This window comes from Solea solea, chromosome 6 (genome assembly GCF_958295425.1).
Source record: "Solea solea chromosome 6, fSolSol10.1, whole genome shotgun sequence".
In the NCBI taxonomy this organism is placed as follows: Eukaryota; Metazoa; Chordata; class Actinopteri; order Pleuronectiformes; family Soleidae; genus Solea; species Solea solea.
In genome coordinates, this window is record NC_081139.1 from 22543683 (window position 1) to 22563911 (window position 20229).

The 20229-nt window shown below is 40.5% G+C and overlaps 2 protein-coding genes and 1 long non-coding RNA gene across 4 annotated transcripts in view; 1 reads left to right on the forward strand and 2 right to left on the reverse strand.

The window, feature by feature from the left end:
* The first annotated feature begins 9469 nt into the window (after nt 1-9469).
* il10 (interleukin 10) lies at nt 9470-11337 on the forward strand. The gene is made up of 4 exons (XM_058630721.1): nt 9470-10081; nt 10187-10351; nt 10817-10879; nt 10975-11337. The coding sequence occupies exons 1-4, from the start codon at nt 9692-9694 to the stop codon at nt 11080-11082; spliced, it is 726 nt and encodes a 241-aa protein (XP_058486704.1). The 5' UTR covers nt 9470-9691; the 3' UTR covers nt 11083-11337.
* Nucleotides 10238-11525, reverse strand: LOC131460336 (uncharacterized). 2 transcript variants are annotated; one of them, XR_009240379.1, is made up of 3 exons: nt 11423-11525; nt 10570-10642; nt 10238-10327 (listed from the first exon to the last, which is right to left on the reverse strand). It is a non-coding gene; the product is annotated as an uncharacterized LOC131460336 (long non-coding RNA). The 2 variants fall into 2 exon arrangements; XR_009240380.1 differs by having other exon boundaries at nt 10570-10645.
* A 6666-nt stretch (nt 11526-18191) lies between these two features.
* rassf5 (Ras association domain family member 5) overlaps nt 18192-20229 on the reverse strand; it is a 97625-nt gene continuing 95587 nt past the window's right edge. Inside the window, exon 7 of the transcript XR_009240428.1 lies at nt 18192-18209. The gene's annotated coding sequence lies outside the window, so the exon portion shown is untranslated. The remainder of the gene's footprint in view (nt 18210-20229) is intronic.

A 20229-nucleotide genomic window follows, 5' to 3' on the forward strand; every position in this document is an offset into this window, starting at 1 on the left:
ATGAACGTCATTTTTTTGAATTTCACTTTCATATCATATTTATAAATAACACTAAATACATGTTTTCACTATTTATATTTAGCACTCGAAAAAGAAAGATTTCACATTATTTTATGGTTAATATGCAAACTTTAACTGTGCTTTTAAATGATCTATTGTGTTGTTGTTCATTTATGCCTTGAGATTTTAATTTATGTCCTAAAATTTTAAATGCACCTCTGGGATTGTCACATAAGCAATTTTGTTTTACTACACAAAGACAATAAAATGCTTGAATCTTGAATCTTTTTCTATTCCATTTTCTGCTCCTCTGCCCTCTGAAAAAATGAAGATGAGATAAAGTCCAAGTGAAGAACTCTGATTTATTTGCATTATCTGATTGTGATATGTTACATTAGCTGTTGAAGAATGAGATCTATACCGTAGTTATATTAATTGTATTTGTATTTACTTCTCAACGTAACACCATTATCACCAACGTTCAAATACAGTGGTGTAAATAGGTCGAGCAAAGTCAGCTACAGGCTTTGAACAGGAGGCAGATTTATTCCCAATAATCATCCTCCTCTTCCTCACATGATACTTCACACACTGGTATAGTGACATTAGATTAAGATGATATTATTATGTTATTTGTTGTCATTTCTTATGCACTGTGGTCAAAATCCCTCAGCTCCACTCTGATCACATACGCTGGTAAATATAGTAGAACAAGATTGCTGATATTGCTCCAAGTACCATGTGGCATGTGGTCATCTTTTGTATCATTATTGTTGGTGTCTGCTACTGCTACTACTAGTGTAAAACATTTTTCTTTGTAAATGTACTGAGGTTGTGCCCAGTACCCACGTTTTTTTTCTTTTGTAAATATGCATAAATATGCCTCATCCTCAAATAAAAGAGCAAAGTGATAGTTTGCTTGATATTGTAATTGTATAGTCTTAAAAAGCATTTTGAGATTTGGGAGTAGATGCATTTATAATGGTGGTTAACATGTGCTGATATTTTGCTTTCGTGAGAGGGAATTAATTAATCTAATGGTGAAAGTGACCAACGCAATTTGGAGTTAAAAATACTCTCAATTGTGTCATAGAGTAACACTGTGAGTGTAAGTAATGTAACTATAAAGGAGTTGAATGTTTAACACTATCAAAAGTGTAACTTTAACACTTTTATCCGTGAGAACAATATAAACACTATAAAAGTGTTCATTTTAACACTCTCCAAGTTAAATGAACACCAATGATGTTGCTGTGTGCATGATGATCAATCAATCAACCAACTGTTTATTTTGATAATGGCCTGTTTTCTCCTTTATTATCCTTCCCTATATTTAATGTGAGTGTTCATTTTCAACACAAAAAAGTGATGTGTGCTCGTTATCACCATCTAGTAGTGATGACTGAAACTGCAGATGTTGCGACACAAAAACATTGTCATTCACAGCAGCAGCTGCTCCAACACGTACTCACCGTCTATGTTTTTTTTCTTCTTTTAAATCATCTTATCTTCCTTGTGCCAATGCAGAAGTATAGAAAACCCCTTGTTAAGGATGAACAAACAAACACCGTCCGTGACACATTGTCATGTGTCAATCCTCAAAGATGCAGTCATCCTCACCCTTAAGACAAGATAGCATAACTCCCATTCTGGGGCAAAACTGTTTCATATTAATCCGTGTACTGTATATCTGTCCACAAATAAAAAAATATCAATGTATGTTGTTTCTTTGAAGTGACGTGCATTGAAAATAAGTGGGTGGGAAACTGCACCTCGCTCACCCGATCTGGCGCCAGAAGCTTCAAGATGTGACCTTCTTCTTCTTCTGCGAAGAATAAGAGCAAAGCTCGAACATCTACGGAGCAAGAGCATTGACCTTAAAGGAGACCATGTTGAAAAATAAGCAGCAACAGTCTTTCTGAATGCATCGCCTTAATGGTGAAGTTCACAGATCAGGGTGACGGTACATGATACAGGTTTAGCTAGGATTTACTTGATGTAAGAGCTTAGACTTTATATAATAATGGGTGTGGTTTGTTTTGAAAAGTGAAGCCGAGGAAGTAGGACAGAAATAGCAGTCTGAGACTAGGTGGTGGTGTTCAGTAACTGGTGGCCCGTGGGCCAAAACTGTCCCTCCAGCATCAGTATTCAGCCCAGCAGATGATTTCAAAAAGCTGATTTCATACAGAATTCAGAAAATTTGCCTTCTCTGTTGCTAGAATTGGCAACTAAGCACCGGTGGTATCTCTGTCTTAGTGGTGCGAGTCGTCTTTCAGTTTGGAAGTTGTGGGTTCAATTCCTGACTCCACTAGTCCGCATGCCGATGAATAAAGCCACGTTGTCTTTGCCAGCAGATCTGTTATTTTGTTATTAAAGTTTAAACAAAGACAAACTGTATATGATAGTGTTGACGATTGGCTTGACTAAGAAACAAAGGGCCATAAGTTCACATGTTGATTAGCAAATGTACGTAAGGTGGTTTCAGTTTTCATTCGTCCGCCAAAAAAAACAGCGTGACTGTTGGGCTTTTCAGGAACACAAGTGATCAGTTGTCATGTCACTTGATGACTATCACAAGCACTCTAAAATCCACCCTCCTGTAGCTGACCTTGAGGTCACGGGAGAGCGGTGAGGTGTGGCAGCGATGAGCTCAGCTCTGTGCGCATGGCCGTCGCTTCCTCTATTTATATCGCCAATACCCACGTTTGATTACACATGTACGACACATGCTGACGTTGAACGGTCTGAATGTGGGTGACCTATTTAGTCTTTCTGATTGGCCTTAAATGCACAGTGAAAATGCACAGGGTGAGGCAGAAAGTACCGCGCCACACTGATAGGGGGCAGTGCTGAGCCCCATAGGCACAATGGGTAACAGGTGCACGTCGCTGGGATCTTCTTCTACGCAGAGGGTGTTTTTTACGGCAGAGTGACAGAGATATTCTTGGATTAGGCACATGGACGTACAATATACAGTAAATACATATAAAGGTAGGACACACATTTTAATTTTAATTTTAAAAAAGAGAGATCAGGGAGATCAGCCCAAAAAAAAACATTTACAATTAAAAAATATCAAATTTGACTATATATTTGAATATAAATATTATATATTATATTAAACAGTATGGAATTGATTAGAGCATAATTTAAACCCTGAGTCCTCAGAATTTAACACATTTAACCAGGAACTGGCAACAACCTCGAGGCAGTGATAGCGTTATTTTCGACATTCGTCCAAACGGTTCATAGCTGGTGAGCTTATATTTAAATTTTGACTTTAATTGAAACATTTAGTTGTTTTAAAAGCTTTTAATTATGTCAGCATGTGTAGTACATGTGTAATCAAACATGTATATTGGCGATATAAAGAGAGACAGCAATGGGCATGCGCCAACTGCCTGCGTCAGTCAGTGTTTGCGGCACAGCGCCGTCGGAGCTGAGGCACAGCTTGTCACTGCCTCCCCTGACTGCACGTCACTGTGGCAGAGCTGGCAAAAAGAAGCAGAGAAAACCGTTGGCAGAGAAAGCAAAGAAGAGGAAACAAGTGTCTGACCGAGCGAGGAAGTGTCTGACCGAGCGAGGAAGTGTCTGACCGAGCGAGGAAGTGTCTGACCGAGCGAGGGGCCACACACGAGTAAACCTCGGACCGGCTATTTGAATGCCGAGAATTGAAAAAACCCAGAAGCAATGCGAAACGGATGCCGACCGGCATCAACATGGCTCCACGGCTTGTGTTGAAAACAAGTGCACATGGCCAGGAGAGGGGAAGGGAGGAGGGAGAGTCAGAGGTGAGTTGTTATGACAGTGAGGATAAAGAGGTAGACAATGGATGGACGGATGTTTACGGTGGTGTGAAACTGTAGGGGGAGCTCTGTAGAGAAAAAGGTGAAAAATCAACCAGATTTGCAAAGTTCCCACTGTAACATTTGTCTGGCATACTAGTTTAGTAACTGGAAAAGGAAAGGTAGCTTACTCATGATCCAACATGCAGGCTACAACTGTGACAAGTAGTGTCACAGTCAACCTTTAAACACACTGTGCGATAACATATTACAATGCAACGTATCAGCTACAGTGTTTTGATTCACTTTAGTTTGCATGATGCAATGGCAGCATGATGATTAGATATGCGGGTGACATCTGTTCATTTGTCTGCATCAGCAGACCCAGAGCCAAAATATATACCAATGAAACTGTGATTCATCCACCAAATTGCAGTTTAACAGTGTTAAACAGTAAGGGAAAAAAACTGTCACAACGAGCAGCACTTGCATAAGTGCGGTTAACACCATTCCAGGTACAGATACAAACGGCCATATGTGCTCATGTGCTTACGCACTTGCACACAGCGAACACACAAAAACAAGGCGGAGAATGGAATGGGGTATGTTTTGAAAGTGTTACACCAGAAGGAATCAAACACCGAGCACCAAAATGTACCTAGTTACTTTGTGACGCTGTTTGAACAATAATTTCATAATAACCTTTCAGCATAAATAAAATAATTATTATAAAATAATAATCTGTGAAAGAACAAGACTGTAAGCTGCACTTTTTCGGAGATTTACTTCACAACTTATGATAGATAGATAGACACATTTTCCATAGAGTTCTAGCAATACTCGGCTCGACTCAATTCGGGGTTTTTTTTTGCTTTTCCATTAGTGGTAGTACATGGTGCTGCTCTGGCGAGGTTCCAAGCAAACTGAGCCGATACTAAAATGTGATGTCAACAGACTGCTGGCCACTGATTGGTCAGAGAGTGTCGTCACTGGAAGAGTCATGAGCGCGACATCCGACTCAAAAACCAAATGAACCATGACGAACTGTAGCTCAGTTAAAAATCCTGAAAAAAATGTTCATCTCCAACATTTAGCAAAGGAAATGTCTAAAATCTCAACATTTAATAGAGGAGTCTGGCGTATTTAGTGACAGCACTGCTGAAAGACGGCGATCGTGAGCCGAAATCAGACAGTACTGAACAATTTGGTGAACAAATCGTTCTAATGAACTGATTCTAATGGTTCAGTACACCGAAAAGAACTGCTTTGCCCGTCACTAGTTTGTGTGTTTGTGACGTTTGAGACGACGACACCGCGGTTTGTCTCAGCCCTGCTGTGAGGAGGTTCTATGAAGTAATGGAAAACAACGTCCACATTTTGTCTTTTCATGATTTGGGTCACGATAGTTTTCTTTTGGTCTAGTGCTGTGCACGTACTCAATCTCACTTCTAATTCTAATGGTGGCAACAGGAGTTTACCCCAATTTCTGTTTACTTTCTTTTAATTCTTTGTTCTAGTTGTCAACGGACTTTTTCACATGGTTACCATCAATGTTGGTTGTCTCTTTTGACCAAAAGCAAGAGTCAGTAATAGTAACGACTATGAAATGCTTGTCGTATGAGCCGAGTGGAGAGGTAGCTCTATTGCATGTGACAAAGAGCTGCGACCCTCTCTTTTTTTTTCTTTTTTTTCAAGCTCTCCTTTTACATTGCTGATAACATCCACGTCAAACTGAACATTATGTACAAAGGGAATTTTGAAGTTTCGCCTCCTCCCTGAGAAACACTTGCTCAGCAGAAGGATGAGGCTACTTTAGTTTTAGGTTACAGCAAGACATTCACCTAATGTTGCTGGATAAGCTCTGCGAGAAAAAGATAAGGTTTGAGAAAAAGTGTCCTGTCTTTTTACGGTACTTGTATCAGTGACAAATAAAGCTCATTCGGTTTCTGTCTCTTTTTAGTGAAGGCTTTTAAGGTCACATTAGCATGCGATGTTTTAAAGGCAGTTTGCACCACAGAGCCACTGGTTGACGTAAGTAATATGTCAATTAGCATTCACACGCACATGATGCATAACTGCATCATGCAGAAGACAGATGACGGAAGAATTCAAGTGAAGTCTGTAGGAGTATTTGAAACAGTAATACACTCCTAATACTGGGCATCAGCTATAAGATGACATGTACGCGGCACCCAGCAGCATGCAGTGAATATGGCTCAACAGGGTGACGCTATTTCCTCATTCCTTTTAACCTCACCAATACCAGCCAACTCACATTTTTTTTTATTGTACATACCATCATCTAATGACAGCAACAACGAGCAGCCCGCTGAAGGATTCACTGAGACAAAAGACGAAAAGCACAAAGCCACACGCAGTGACAAACAGACGACCGGTGTGAAAGTGAAAGAGACATGTGGTGAATCTATATGTAAAGGGAGAATAATTTCCTTTAAAGATGAGACTTGCAACTATGCACGCACATGCTATAGAGAGAATATAATGCATACGGTGAAGGGAATGTAAAGGTGTCTGCCATTAACTTCTGTCAACAATTTTGATCATTTAAATCTTGAATGACATTTACCTGTGAATCATGCTTTAAAGTGGGCTGCATTCATTCGATATGGGTCATGTTTCAGGTAATGCGTTAGTGACTGAGAACTTGTGAGTGCTGGTAAGTGGCATCATCAGAAACTGAGCTAAGGAGGTAAGGGGTCACCTTCCCCAGACTTACAGCTGATCACCTCAGATTACGTCTTCTCACTGTTACTCACTGATTGATGACAATGGGAAACTCATGAGATAAGATTTGATGTGGGCAGTGTGAAAGGGGCAGTGAGAGGCACATCGGTTCCTGGCAGAAGGAATAAGCAGTGGGACGATCACTGCACTCAGCTTTTAATTATGCTGTTAAACATTAATTTGATGATACTGTTCTTTCTCTCTTCCCCATTCTGACAGCTGCTCAATTTCCCTTCTTAGAAATTCTTTTTTTTGTTGGCTCATTATGGAAACATTTATCTATCTATCAAAATCAAAGTCTCCACAATTTAACAGTGCAATTTTTATTTATCTAGTTAGGTGCTGGATAAACTATCTATCTATCTATCTATCTATCTATCTATCCATCCATCTATCTATCTATCTATCTTTCTGTCATCTATCTATCTAACTGAACTGAAAATGATATAAAACTAAGTCTATGTGGCACTGACACATTTTTAAAGTCACAAGACTATTAGTTTACAGGAGAACAAAAACAGAAATCAAAAATAGAACTCCATCAGCCTGTGTTTATGGGTATGAGGACACCAGAGTGGAAAGACAGAAAAAGAGAGTGCCACTTCCTTTCACAGTTTACTGTTTTGTCCCTGGGGATAAAATCCTGGTGAATTGACAGCAAAGATAGCTTGAGCGATGTGAAGTTCCTAGAAACCAGGAAGTATTTTAAATAAAAATTGAAGATTGAACTGGATAAGTTACAACACTGCCTTCTTGAAACCCAAGTTCCTTGAACAGCTGACCCGAGGGCCTCACTGAGGGAGGTTTTTAATTACTCAGCCGTCTCTCCTCCCTTCTGTAACACTGGGTTTCGTTTGGAGTTTTTTCTTGAGAAGCATCTAAAGAAGAAAAAACGCATCTAAATATGAGTTACTTAATGAAAAAAACTACACACTATGACACAACTGAAATGCCAGCAGACTGGGAAAAATGAGGTTGAATGAAATCACACAAGTTGGCAGTAGACACACACGCACATACACACACACACACACACACACACACACACACACACACACAGACACACACTCATGCAGGTAACTGCTGACTCATTTTGATTTCACATGTGAATTTCCATATGTATGTGTAATGTGTCCGTAGTTTGAAAGAAAGAAAAAGATAAAGCATTTTACTGCATTACCACTGTAACATATTTATTAAAATGTACTGCTCATTTACAAAATAACATTCCCTTTACATTAACCCTCTCGTAAACAAACCAGCATTCATTGTTAGGCTGTTGTAATGTGCATGTGAATCACAGTAACCTTCATTTTTCAAGTTTTTCAAAATTCAGCATTCTCCTCTCTACATCAGCTTTTAGAGCATTTTACATTTTAATATGAATATAAAGACTTTTACTGCGTCATATATCGGTGTTCCTTGTGTATTAGTTTCTATGAAAAAAAAACAAAAAAATAAGGCCATGCCATAAGACGCAGACACCCAGATTTAAACCGTTTCTGATAAACAGAGACATGTAGGGCTGCAACTATCTGGTTTCTTTGCTCCATTTAAACAAGGAAATCTTCAAAAGTGAATCATTTTCATCCGTTTGTGGACAAAAACAAGACGTTCAAGAACATAAATTCCAGGTTTTATATTTTTCACCATGTTCTGACATCTTCCCGACCACACAAATACTCTGTTCATTGAGAAAATAATCAACAGATGAATCGATGATGAAAATAATCATCCTAGTGATGTGGAAAACATTATAGTCTGAACTGTAATATGATTAAACAACAACATTAAAACTTGTTTCCTTATTTCTTCTAATTTTATCGCTAATGTATGTATTTTTTTGATTATGTCAAACCATGGATAAATAAATAAAAATAATAAGTGTCACATTTTTCGTGTCATGTATATGGCACAAAGAAAAATACATTTATTGCATACCATTTTATTTTATATTTTTTTATGGTACAAGTTGTATATTATAGATTGACTGGTTTTTATGCAATATGATTATTAAATGTGTGTATGTGTACAGCATACAGTATATATGTGTCTATTTATAATATGATAAGATTAACCCTAGTTTTCATCAGATAAAACAATATAAAAAGAACTTTTGATTTAATCACACCCACCCTCCTATTTGTGTTATTTTGAGAGCAGCGCATCATGTCCCCAGCGTGACACACGCTTCGTCCGGCGCATGAACTTTGAACTATACCATGACAAATTCTAGGAAAGGATATTTTGTGGAGCAACAATCACTTGGGGTGATTTCAAAATACCGGAGTTGCTTCACACAGAAATGTAAAGCAGGCAAACGTGTGTTGAAGAGGTCCTGTGAAAAATACCCTCAGAAAATACATACACCACACTGCAACCAACCAAGATTCCACTCGTCTATGACATTTCATAATTGTTACACAGTCTCTTCTTTGCATGTGTTTAACATTGTAAACATTTGCTCTCTGACAAACATAATGGAAGATCTTGAGAGAACACCGGCGCTGCTGTCACTCATGTCACTCGCTTTGATTACACGATGGTCTGAGAGGGAATCCACAGCGTCATCGACCTCAAACCACTATTTCCTTTGTTACTGTGACAGTTAAAGGAATAATACGGCATGATCTACGGCAGTTAATGGCATATTAACCACAAATAAAGTTTCTGTTGTAGCACTGACATCAGTGGACAGTGACATTGCTGCTGTATTGTACTCATGTTAGTATTTGTGCGTGTGTACTTGCTGTATGCTGTACAAAAGTGTGTGGGTGTGTGCGTGATTGATGAAACGTGATGCAATGATACATGCTATATCAAAAAAGTACATGTTTTTTTTTTTTTGTCTTGCTCATGACTTACAGTGCCAACCTGTCATGGGAGGAGTTACCCACATGTTTTGATTCTGAGAAAAAATATCCTCTTACATGTGAGAGACTTTTTTTTTTTTTTTTTTTTTTTTTTTTTAACCGTTTCACTTCTAGTAAGTCTCCACCCTCAGATATTCACTTATGCTATAAAAATCAGGGCAAGATGTGCCTGGACATACGCACTTATCTTCAGCAAGCTACCAAGAAGATTCCTCCTCTTGGAAGACGGACCCACACTCTTTCTCTCCAGCCTCCAGCCAGAAGACTTCAGCAGCTTTTGCATCCACCATGACTCCACAGTCTCTCCTCCTGTCCGCCCTGGGTCTCTTGACGCTCCTCAACTCTGCGGCGTGGAGCAGCCCGATGTGCACTAACCAGTGCTGTCGCTTCGTGGAGGGGTTCCCCGTCAGGCTCAAGAAGCTCAGAGAGAACTATTCACAGATCAGAGACTTTTATGTGAGTAAAAACATTTGCTCTGCAAGTGCAGCATCACATGGAGACCTCCCCACCATCTGGGTGGCCTCTCTCAGTCTCCAGGTGATGCTGCACGCTCTCACCTCTGCGGCTGCTCACACTCTGTCAGTATCACTGACCTCAACCTTCTTTGTTCTGTTGCAGGAAGCAAATAATGACTTGGACTCAGCTCTGCTAGACCAGAGTGTGGAGAACTCTTTTAAAGTAAGTTTCCAAATCATTTGTCAACAAAGTCTGACTTCTTTTTTTACGTGTAATTAATATATACGTATATATTTACCAAATGCTGCTGTTTTCCTCTCCCTTCAGAGCCACTTTGCCTGCCAAGCTATGGACGGTCTTCTCGAATTTTACCTGACCACAGTGTTACCCACAGCCATGGCAGAGGTGACGGAGAACATCATGGACCTAAAGCCTCACGTGGAGTCCATATTGCAGATATTCGACGAGCTTAAGGAGGACGTCAACAAATGTGTGAGTAGCCAACACACACACACACACACACACACACACACACACATGTTAGTTTCACTTCAGCAGTATAGAGCATGTGATCAGTTAAGTCCCAGTGAAAATCCTTGATGCGTTATCTGCCAGAGCCCGAGCGTTAGAATTACATCCAAAATGCGCCCGAAACATCCCCAGCAATTTTTGACTGTGTCATAAAGAGGAAAAGATTAGTGATGACTCACCAGGACAGCTCATCCTATTGCATACGTCAGTGATTCCTACACTGCAGCAGCGTGCAGTTGTGCGTATCACCGTCTTCTTGAAAAAGAGGAAGAAAGAGGAAGGCTGGCCATGTAAAGACACGACTTCAAGCCCAAAGAAACCCCCCAAAAAAACACTTCATTCAACAGGTCCAAGACGGAGCATGAGAATCTACAGAGCGTCGATAACCTCTTTGATAACACCGTCTTTGCGTTATTTCTCCAACAGAAACACTACTTGTCGTGCAAGAATCCCTTTGACATCACAAAGCTGAACTCCACGTACACTCAGGTGAGTACCAACACCTCAGCTGTAGCACACGTGTGCATTGTGCCTGTGTTTGGGTGAAGCCTTTGAATGAACTGTGAACCTGTGTTTGTTCTCAGATGGAGGGCAAAGGTCTCTATAAGGCCATGGGCGAACTGGACCTGCTGTTTAACTATATCGAGAAATACTTGGCCTCGAAACGCCGGAGAACCCAAGTGACACACTGACCTCATCAAAGTGAAAATGTTCACCTCAGGGAAAAAAGTCATTGACTCTTGCACTCATTTGCATCCAGTCCAATCTGTTTCAGTGGATATGCACATTGTTGAATGTTGGTTTTCTTGTTTGAGTTGACTGAACTCGTGTCTTTGTTCTTTTAAGACATCCGTTTACTTTTTCTTTGTTTTTGTCCCGAGGACAAGTACCAGTTCAGGACCATATTGTGTCTCACAGAGAAATAGTTTTACACACACAATTGTCAATTTTATATTTATTCTACACCTGTTGTATTTATTATATATCTTGTATTTTATATTGTGAAAAGCTGAATAAAATGACTGAACTCACAACCACGCGTGCCCCTCTTTAGTTTCCCCTTCACACGAGGACGCAGCTGCTGTCGTGTGCCATTTTATTAGGCGCTGTTGACTTGTAGAGCAGTGAATGTCACATCCTGCAGCGCTGCACTTCATCTGTGGGGAACTACTCGAGTGTCAACTCAACAGGCTCATGCACTAACCTGAAACGTGACCCATATCACATCACTTACCAGCAGCCTTGCTGTGTCTTAACTTACCGTAACTGTAAATAGCCAACCTCACACTCCCGACATATGCATACGTGCACATGCACAAGCAATCTCGCTTAGTCACACACACACAATCAAACAGCCCTGCATGAAAAAAGTAAAATCTTACATGTTTACAGTTGTTGATATGAGAACCAGTAGTGAAATAATCAACACAAACGGCACAAGAACTTGCTCTGCATCTCGGTCGTAACACTTGAAAGCATCGCTGCAGTCACACAATTGTCTGTGAGGTTCCTGATTTGACTGACTCTTGACTCAGGTCTGCACTGAAACTACTCTAAGACAACTCTTCACTCACTTATTTAGCAAGTGTGGGATGATGTGAATAGTATCATTACAATGACATTAGACATCATTCATCTTTTCTGATGGACACCCACCATTACCTTATGTTAATACCCAATGTTAATAAAGGATTAATCGCGTCGATACATCTCATGCACACATGTCGTATGATCTCGTTCTATGACTCAGAGCTCCTCAAAACAAGTGTTATCATTTTGAATCACCTGCCTGTTAACTGGTGAAGAGCATGTCTGACTGTTATGACTGGATGTCACCGTTCAGAGAGCAATGGTTTCAAGACCGGGTGGGAAAAAAAAATCCATGTCAGAGTATTAGCAATGAGCAATACACAGTTCACTCAGTTAGTCTCACCAAAGACCCGCTAAATGAACCAACACAGTTCAAGCGGAACTTCGCACGTCTGGTCGCTTCTTTGCCTTTTTCTCTACGGGACACCACCGTACACATCCATCCATTGTCTACCACTTTATCCTCATTGAGCCGACAAACACAACCCGTGGAGCTATGTCCATGCTGGTCGACCGGTCCAAGGTTTACTTTTCCTCGCTTTCCCTTGAAAATCTGTCTAAAATAACACTATCACTGCTTTGAACTGATAGCCGGTACCTTGTTTCTCGCGAGACACTGAGAATTTGCAAGACCTCCTGATTCTGAGGACTCCGAGTTGATGGCCTTGATCTTGCAAGGCTGTTTTTTTGCTAACAGTTTATAGGGGGAGTGGAGACAGCCCTCATTCTCCCCGCAGCCATCACAAAGTCTGCATAGTTCCACTTTAATGGTCAAAAATGAACATTTTCAATATCTAGACCAGAGGTACACAGAAAGACTGAATAAAAAAAGGAGGAGACAGAAGAAGAAGAAAAGCCTTTGACTTCCAAGAAAGAAAAAGAAAGCTCCCTTTAATAGACAATATCAGGATTCCCATTTAAAATACAGGTTTATCGCTACAGGTGATTCTCAAGCACCAAGCCCGCTCTGCATAATATGTGGCAACAGGCTAGCAAGTGAGGCTATGAAGCCTCATGATACAAGCTCAGGGCTGCACTAATGCAGCGAGATGATGAGTTGTATTTTTACGACAGTCAAAACAGTGCCTTTATTAGGATACACTTCCAGTTATTTGCCAGTCACATGGCAGCAGCTCCACACATTTAGTCATGATGAAGTGATCCGAGCTTCATATCAAGGAAGAAGACAACCATCTCTGAACAACTCACACTCCCAGTCTTCCCAATGCTGACTGATCAAAAATACATTCATCGGAAACACAAAAGTCTAATGACAGTAGCTTTTGTTTTTTCATTTTATTTTTGAAGGAAGTGGTTCAACTTTATAAGAGGAGACAGTGAAATACTCACTCTCTTCTCTCCTCACGTCACCTTTCTCTTGCATACGAAACACAAGTGTATCTATAGATCATATAGGACATAACAACAGTAACGTCAACAGAGGTGAGCACTAAGAACAAGTCACCCAGAGCCGGCCCAAGCTTTTATGGGGCCCTAACCTGAATTTGATTTGCGGGCCCCCCGCTTAGTTCAATTTCTCACCTTCAAAGTCACCTACTCGATACCAGATACTTTTTTATCAACAAGTTCTGCTGCTGCTTATATAAATGACATCATAGTTGTATAAACATGTCATCACTGACTCTAACTGTCCTGTGTAAACGTATAACTTGATACAGTTGTTATGTATCTGCTCCTGGTCTCTCTCTTCTGTCTCTCCCCCCTCTCTGTCGTCCACCTCTCCTCTGTCCCCCATTTTTTCCTTTGCACATCTGGTTCTGTCAGAGATTTCTTCCCGTTAGAAGGGAGTTTTTTCTCTCCACCGATGCGTAGTGCTTGCTCATTGTGTGAACTGTTGGGGTTCTCTGCTCTCTATGCTGTTGTCTATGTGCAGTGCCTTGAGATAATGTATGTTATGATTTGGCGCTATACAAATAAAATTGAATTGAATTGAATCATTGTTTAGCAAGTGGCATGTCAATCTTCCTACTACAAGTAACGCTCAACACCGGTTTGCCTGATGACAAATCAATTTTTGGGTGAATATCAAATAACATACACATGTATATACTGCATATACTATATATATATATACATAATAAAAAGGTTTGAGTAAATTACAACAAACGTTCTGTAGAATCAAATACTACTTCTTTAAAGGTGATGAGTACAGATTGAACTTCCAGTGAGTGTTCCACAGCATTTTTACTGAAAGTTCACATAAGTCATTAAGCCTACACTTCCCACCGCATCTTTTCTCAGAAGACCAAGAAAAAAAGTCTGTTTTCTTTTCATTTTTACTAAAGAAGCATGTTCTTATGAACAGAAATTTGGGGACAGGGGGGAGAGAAAAAAAAAAAATCAAAGCAACCCACAGCGACCACAACATGTACACAGAGCTGTATTTGACAGGAAGAAAGATCAGATTCCAGCACACGTGAACAACTAGCTGCTGCACATGTAATCTTCAGTTTCCATTCCGGGCTGCTTGAACCGTGGCTCGCTCCGAGCTGCGGGTTTCTTGCTGAGGAAGCTCGTGGCATCTCACTACTGCGATCTCATCTCAGGAGGGTCAGCTTGCACTGTTGCTGTTGCTCTGTCTGAGAGGAGTGTGTGTTAGTGTGGCTGTGAGTCAAGATGGCACACCACAAAGAATGCTGCCACCCTAAACTTAGAAGCTTTCAACCTCCATTTTTATTCACACCTTCTTCACACCGGCGACACCACACTTTGACATGTTTAGTCTCTACCTTGTTTGTATAGTTATGTGCAGGGTATCGGCTCATTTTAGATGGAGTCGACATGCGTCTTGGATGGAGACCACATGGCCCTTTGTTCAAAGACACAGAGGGTCATTAAAACACAGTCTCTCAAGATCCTGTATCTTTCACACATCAGTGTAAAACTCACCTCAGTGGCACTTTCTGGTCTTGACAATAGGGGAAGCTCATTACAGGCCCAGTCATTTATACATAAATTAAGTATTTTAAATTCTGCAAATTAACGAGTAGAATTAGAAAACACGATAATTGTGTGAAACTGAAATGCTATAATAGTGCTTTTATTTACAGTGTTCATGTACAAATGAAATTGGTCTATGTCGCCGAGCGAATAACGCACAACAACCAGTGATTTGTCTACAGACTTCCCTCACAAATTCCACACAGGACTGAGGCAGAAAAGGGTCAATCAAAAACTAGTTCTGCCTTTCAGACAGTTCCTCCAATCATCATGCAGAAGCCCAGCGTCCACACCCACCAACCCCCCCATCCACTCTTGTGGAAGCCCAGCTTCCCTGGAAGTGACTTTTTGTCGAATTTGTCCAAGCACTGTCGAACTCACCGCAGTGAAAAGAACCTATTCTGTGTCGTCCCATAGAGAACAGCTGAAGCTGAGCTTCAGGGGGTTTTAATGCGGAGGCTGCTACGGTAATACGGAAACAACGTAAGACGATCCGTCATCCACGATAAACAGCTGATTCTGAACGAGCTAGCGGCACGTTCTAATCGCGTCCTAGCGCACGTTTAGCTTTGAAATGTAAATACAACCCAGTCCATATCTGATGACATTTTAGAGGAAGCTATGCTTTCCTTGCTGTCTTAGATCAATCGCCACTGCTCAGTGGTCACTTTGTGTCATGTGACCCAACATGTAATCAACAATATAAAAGCCAGTGTCTCCTCCACATCACACCTCTCTTCTCCTCCAGCCCTCATGTGAGGAGGAGCCAGAGTCCTCTTTTCCCTCCCCCTGTGTGGAGGAAGGACACAGATCCAAGGACCAGACATCCTCTTCAACTGAAGGTCCTTCAGTACAGAGCTAAACAAGCTCCCAGCAACAAGAGAACCCTCTCTGCCGATCTTCTCGTAGCAGCCGGTTATCCTCCCGTCAGAGTCCTTCATTAACCAGGGAGCTCCCAATGAGATACCAGATGTCTTCTTACAGTGACACAAGAGCCTGACTAAGGATCAACAAAGGGCTCCAGCTAGCTAACTTTGTGAGGAGGAACCTGAGCAACAGACACCAGAAACACAATCAACCAACTGCAGTTCCTGGACCAACAGGTAGCACCTCAAAATGACACTTCTTGCATTTTTCAAAGACATAGACGAGACTGTTTAACCTTGTGCAATGTTATATTGCGCTTACTCTGTGCATATGTGTTGTTATGTCTAGATTTAGGTTAACATGTTAGCATGTTAGTGATGTCCATGCTTTCTAGCTTTCAGCTCCAGATGTGCATGCTACTAACCTCTCATCTAACCTGGCACCTCATCCTACAAAGGTGGCCTTAACAAAGAAACACAGCAGCCATGCGGTCAAGCCATTTAGTCTACACACACACACACACACACTGCATATACATTTAGTAGATATTGCTGTTTCAAGCTTTGACGTCTTTATAATAAATGTTTCTAACATATACAGTCTGGTTTGATTAATGCAGTATTGAACAAGTGTGAATATTGCACAACTCTTCCCAGTAGAAATCCAAAACTTCAATTCAAGCCAACTATTGATGTGGCATTGCGATTTATCAATTAAGTTAATTATAATCATAATCCAAATTGGTAATCGTCTAAATTCAAGAGAGTGAATCAGTAAACTGGCTATTTTTTTTTTTTTTTTTTTTAAAAGAGTGGGGCCCCGAGGAACTTAGTCCTTGATATGTTATATGATATTCATAGTTTTTTAATGTTATTATTATTAATCTGTGATGGCCAATAACCGACACAGATATCAATACAGGTTAATGTCCTACACATGGATTATGATGGTTGTCAATTGGTGGCCACTTAATGTCATGTGACAATGAAAACATGGCTCTCATCTTCCTTTGCCTTTATACAGCACGTGTGGTTGAGGCACAGCTGCCAGCGAAGTGATGGATTACAGACAGAATATAATACTACATATATTTGCAGCAATATTTTTTATAGTAGTAATACAAACATTAAGTGGCAATTATCAAATAATTAGATGTATTACACTCAACATAAAAGCACAAATCTGCAAGCTCCTTTGCAGATTTAATTACAGTTACAATTGACTTAATTTTAGATTAATTCAGTACTTGTGAAGTACACTCCATTCCATATTCAAACAAGCACTTTCACTTTGAAGTTCTGTGAAATATCATCATAAACCTCTTGCGATATTGGGAAATATTAAGATGAAATGACCTGTTCCTGTTTATGGATTTCAGCTCTGCTTTTAAAACAGTGATCCCAGTTCTGCTACAGGACAAGCTCTACCAGCTGACAATGCCCGACTCCACCTGTAGGTGGATCACAGACTTCATGTCAGGCAGGTGAAGCAGGCCTTGTTTAGACTGTGGCCTAAATCAGATTTGCAAGCATATCACAAGCCTACAATTTAAACCATGTGCATATTATGATCAGCAGATAATATAAGCTGGGCTTCTTACAATTTAAAATGCTTGTCGTTATCATTTGTTTGACGATATCTTGATAAAAATAAAATATCATATTTGTGTAAAATGCTATAACTGCCACATGGTTGGTGTAGTGGTTAGCACAAGAAGACCCAGGTTTGAGTCCCGGTTGGAACAAGGGCCCTTGTGCATTGTTGCATGTTCCCCCGTGTGTACATGGGTGTTCTCTGACTTCCTCCTGCAGTCCAAAAACATGCAATATGGGGATTAGGTAAATTGCACACTCTAAATTGACCGTAGCAACTATAGGGGAACTAGGTTAGTAGTTTTTCTCCACAGAGCTCCCCCTATAGTTTTGAGAACATACTTTCACAACACCACCATGAACATTTATCCATCCATTGTGTCCCACTTTATCTCTCTCTCTCATAAAAACTCACCACTGACACTCGGCTCCTCCCACCCCTCTCCTTGCCATGATCATTTGTTTTCAACAGAGCAGGCGAACACAGGCTGTGGAGCCATGTCCATATGATTATATTTGCGTGCTTCTGTGTTAGCATCTTGCCATTCAAAAGCCGGTCCAATGTTAACTCATGTGTGGCCAGTCGTTTCCTGTTCCTCGCTTCCTTCGACGAATGTGGTGGAGCAACAGACAAGGAGGAAGCTGCATGCCATCATGGACAATAACACACACACACAACATCCTGATGGGACAGAGAAGCAGCCGCAGTGAGAGGCTTGTCTCACTGTGCTGTGGGACGGAAAGGAAGTCTTTTGTCCCCACAACCGTCAGTGATTGCTGATCTGCCCCCCCACACACACACACACACCCTAGCAATGGGCACGTTGCAATTTAACAGTAAAAAAAAAAAAATTTTATTAATTAATTATTCATTTATTTTTTTTTTTAGTTTCTGCTTTTACTATTTATCTGTTTTTTTTTTCCATACTGTTTTTTATACTTAACATGTCAAGAGCTGCTGGACAATGTGAATTTCCCCCATGGGGGATCAAAAAAGTATCTATCTACTTTTCCCTGTTTCTTCTTTGGCAGCTCTGCCACGATTAACGTCTAAAATAATGCCATCGTTGCCTTGACCTTGACTCGAGTCGCTTACGTCGCAAATTCGTGGACTTGACACTTGCTTGACTAACGTTGGTTGAAGACTCGACTTAAGCAAAATGACTGGACATTTTGACATTTATGGAATTCCATAAATTCCACTTGATTTATGGAATATTTACATATTCTCAAATATTGATGGGTTAACGTTCACGTAACGTTAGCTTAAAATCACACAATGGAAGGTAAGACAGGAAGTCATGGGTTTGCTATTTTAAGCTAACGCTAGTTAACGTCTCATTGGGTCAAAAGCTGGTTATAAGTGCGCAAAACTCGACGTTTATTTAGCCTAATATTTTAAATTAAGTTCCATGGTTTAATGTAGGCCTAATGTCAGTATTATTTACATGTTGGGCTTTGTACTTGTATTTTTGTTATATTATATTGATGCTAATTACACAGTCATTTTGAACTACTACAGTTGTATTTGTAAACACTGCAAGAACAGCTTCATGGTCCAATGTAACTGAATTGTTTATATATATATATATATATATATATATATATATATATATATATATATATATATATATATATATATATATATATATATATAAACAATTCAGTTACTGTAACTGAATTGTTACTGTCTTAACTATACTAACAAGGCAGTCAAAGATGGCACAATTCAAGCCTGTGGTGCAACTGTAGAGCGTCTGACTCCAGATCACAGAAGGTTCTGTGTTCGAATTCACATCAGGGTCAAAATTCTTGGGCAACAAGTGTGGCTATCACAAATTCTAACAAGCCTGTCGGCCTCTGTTGCTCATATTGCAAGCAAGTCTTAAAACACACAAAGAGTCCCCAAAAACAATACTTCACTCCCACTCCGTGGGGTGATGTCAAAGATGCAGAATACCTGCTTGATTTAAAACAGGGCCTCAACTTGCAAGAATGACTTAGGACTTTCTTAAGATTTGAAGGTTAAGACGTGAGACTTGCTTGTGACTTCCTCCCATCTGTAGTGTGAAGTGTCGCGTTTCTTGTGAGACTTTGCGAAACCTCCTGATTCTGAGAACTACAGGTCGGTGGCCCCGATCATGCAAGGCTGGTTCTGCTAACGGACAGTAGGGATAGTGGCCCTTGAATCTCCTGAAAGCCATGCAACCATCACAGTGATGCCAAAGCTGTTAAATAAGGGTATGCCCTCCACCGCACAGACTGTTCGGGACTCCCCTGAAGGTAAAGTTTTACCCCCTTTTTACGCCACACGGCTGAGAGATGACTGGAGGTTTCAACATATTCAAAACTGAAAGACGAGAATCAATGTCTGACCAGCACCTGAGGAGAAATAAACTTGTGTATTGGCAGGAAGCTGCTGTAAAACACACCGGTGTTGACAAATGCTTGTGTTGACTCAAGGCTAACGTGCAGCTCTACTACGCAAATGCGTATATTCCAGGAGTCACTCATGCAAGCAGCAAGGACGATAGGTTTGTCACGAGTTGTCTGTGCACTCCGTGTCTCAGCCACAAATCCCAGGCCGACCCGACAACCCGAGTCATAGCTGGGGTTGTTGTGACTAAGCTGAAGAATGCCCTAGATGTGGAGACAGTGAGCCAAATGTGAAGTTCTCATTTACATCTCAAATGACACCTTAGGGATTTGATCGAGACACACTGACGGGTTGTATATTTTTAGCAGCACAGACCTAAAACACAAAGATGACAGGTTTTACATTTTCAGTAGGATAATGAATTTGACTGAATTCTTCTGAAACAAACGTGC

What these genes read in the sequence shown, in the direction of transcription:
- il10 (XM_058630721.1), top strand. Translation starts at nt 9,692, where the DNA reads ATGACTCCACAGTCTCTCCTCCTGTCCGCCCTGGGTCTCTTGACGCTC. An exon ending in AGGAGGACGTCAACAAATGT is followed by an intron (nt 10,352 to 10,816) that starts GTGAGTAGCCAA and finishes TTTCTCCAACAG; the next exon opens with AAACACTACTTGTCGTGCAA. An exon ending in TGAACTCCACGTACACTCAG is followed by an intron (nt 10,880 to 10,974) that starts GTGAGTACCAAC and finishes GTTTGTTCTCAG; the next exon opens with ATGGAGGGCAAAGGTCTCTA.